The sequence below is a fragment of the Egretta garzetta genome, unplaced genomic scaffold (assembly GCF_000687185.1).
Source record: "Egretta garzetta isolate BGI_Z169 unplaced genomic scaffold, ASM68718v1 scaffold260, whole genome shotgun sequence".
NCBI classification, from domain to species: Eukaryota; Metazoa; Chordata; class Aves; order Pelecaniformes; family Ardeidae; genus Egretta; species Egretta garzetta.
The window spans coordinates 1892593-1893434 of NW_009258662.1; the positions used below are offsets into that span (position 1 = coordinate 1892593).

General features: G+C 44.7%; 1 protein-coding gene across 1 annotated transcript in view; it reads left to right on the top strand.

Moving 5' to 3' along the window:
- The window catches only part of PLXNA4 (plexin A4), a 454140-nt gene that overhangs the window by 398469 nt on the left and 54829 nt on the right, over positions 1–842 (top strand). The window contains exon 16 of the mRNA XM_009648415.1: positions 529–622. Coding sequence (XP_009646710.1) covers positions 529–622 — 94 coding nt within the window. The remainder of the gene's footprint in view (positions 1–528; positions 623–842) is intronic.

The following is an 842-nucleotide window of genomic DNA, read 5'->3' on the forward strand; positions in this document are numbered from 1 at the left end:
AACCTGTTCCAGTGTTTCACCACCCTCATTGTAAAGAACTTCTTCCTTATATCTAGTCTAAAGGTTTTATAGCAGGTTTAATATACAAGATGGGACTACAGCCCTCAGCCAAGGTAGTACTGAATCCTCAAGAGCTGCTTGCACAGTACAGTATCTATGGGAGGGTTTTTTGGCTCCCTTCCTGAAGTGATATAGGACTGGACCACTCTGAAGAGCCCCTGTTAGATTTCCCACTCTTCTTCTAATTCCCAAAGCTTCTGATTGCTGAGTCCTAACAATGAAAAACATCCAGATGCTGCTTGATGTGGCAGTTTTAGCAAGCATGTGGGTTTGCTTCTTTCTCCCCTTATGAATAAATGAAAAATTATTTGCTTTGTTGTGTTTTTTCTTCCCTTCCTATGGGACTGTGAGATGTGGTCAGATACTTTGCAGTCAACATTTAGGACTATACATCACCCAATGCTGATGCATTTGGTCCTGTTATGTATTAGTTGGGCTCACGTTCTTCTTTCATTTCTTATTCTCTAGTGGCAACACACCCATTGCAGTGTGGGGAACCCACCTAGACCTGATCCAAAACCCTCAGATCCGGGCAAAGCATGGTGGAAGGGAACATGTCAATGTGAGTATGGCTGGTGAGCTGAGGATCAGTCACGGGAGGGGACATGTCCAAGGTGGTGATAGGGGCTGGCTAACAGCTCTGGAGGTTGAAATTTCCTATTGCATCCAGAAAAGAGGGCATGACTTGCTTTCAGAAAGATTACCCATCCTCTCTCCATGAAGGAGCACTGGACCAAAATAAGAACAGAGAGAGACGTCATGAAGGGTTGTTCAGCTCCTGG